The sequence below is a fragment of the Eimeria mitis genome, genomic scaffold (genome assembly GCF_000499745.2).
Source record: "Eimeria mitis Houghton genomic scaffold, Emh_scaff3437, whole genome shotgun sequence".
NCBI classification, from domain to species: Eukaryota; Apicomplexa; class Conoidasida; order Eucoccidiorida; family Eimeriidae; genus Eimeria; species Eimeria mitis.
Genome location: NW_013571778.1, coordinates 229 through 517, shown reverse-complemented (window position 1 = coordinate 517; position 289 = coordinate 229). Strand labels below are relative to the sequence as shown.

Genomic DNA, 289 nt, shown 5'->3' with positions numbered 1-289 from the left:
TGGGGCCCCTGGTAGTGTTGGTAGCTGTGGAGTGTTTGTGTATGAAGAGAGAGTGGGTTTGGTGGAAGCGGAGGAGAAGCAGCAGCAGCAGCAGCAGGAGAAGCAGCAGCAGAAGAAGAAGGAGAAGCAGCAGCAGCAGCAGCAGGTGAAGCAGCAACAGCAGCAGCAGGAGAAGCAGCAACTGCAGCAGCAGGAGAAGCAGCAGCAGAAGAAGATGGGGAAGGAGAAGCAGACAGAACGATGCGGGGAGAACCAAATGAAACTGCTGCAGCGCCTGATGACACTGACA

At 55.7% G+C, this 289-nt stretch overlaps 1 protein-coding gene across 1 annotated transcript in view; it reads left to right on the top strand.

Moving 5' to 3' along the window:
- Positions 1-289, top strand: part of EMH_0066050 (uncharacterized protein) — a gene marked incomplete at both ends in the record, with an annotated part of 741 nt that overhangs the window by 299 nt on the left and 153 nt on the right. The window contains one exon of the mRNA XM_013498460.1: positions 3-289. Within this exon, the coding sequence (XP_013353914.1) occupies positions 3-289 (287 nt within the window). The remainder of the gene's footprint in view (positions 1-2) is intronic.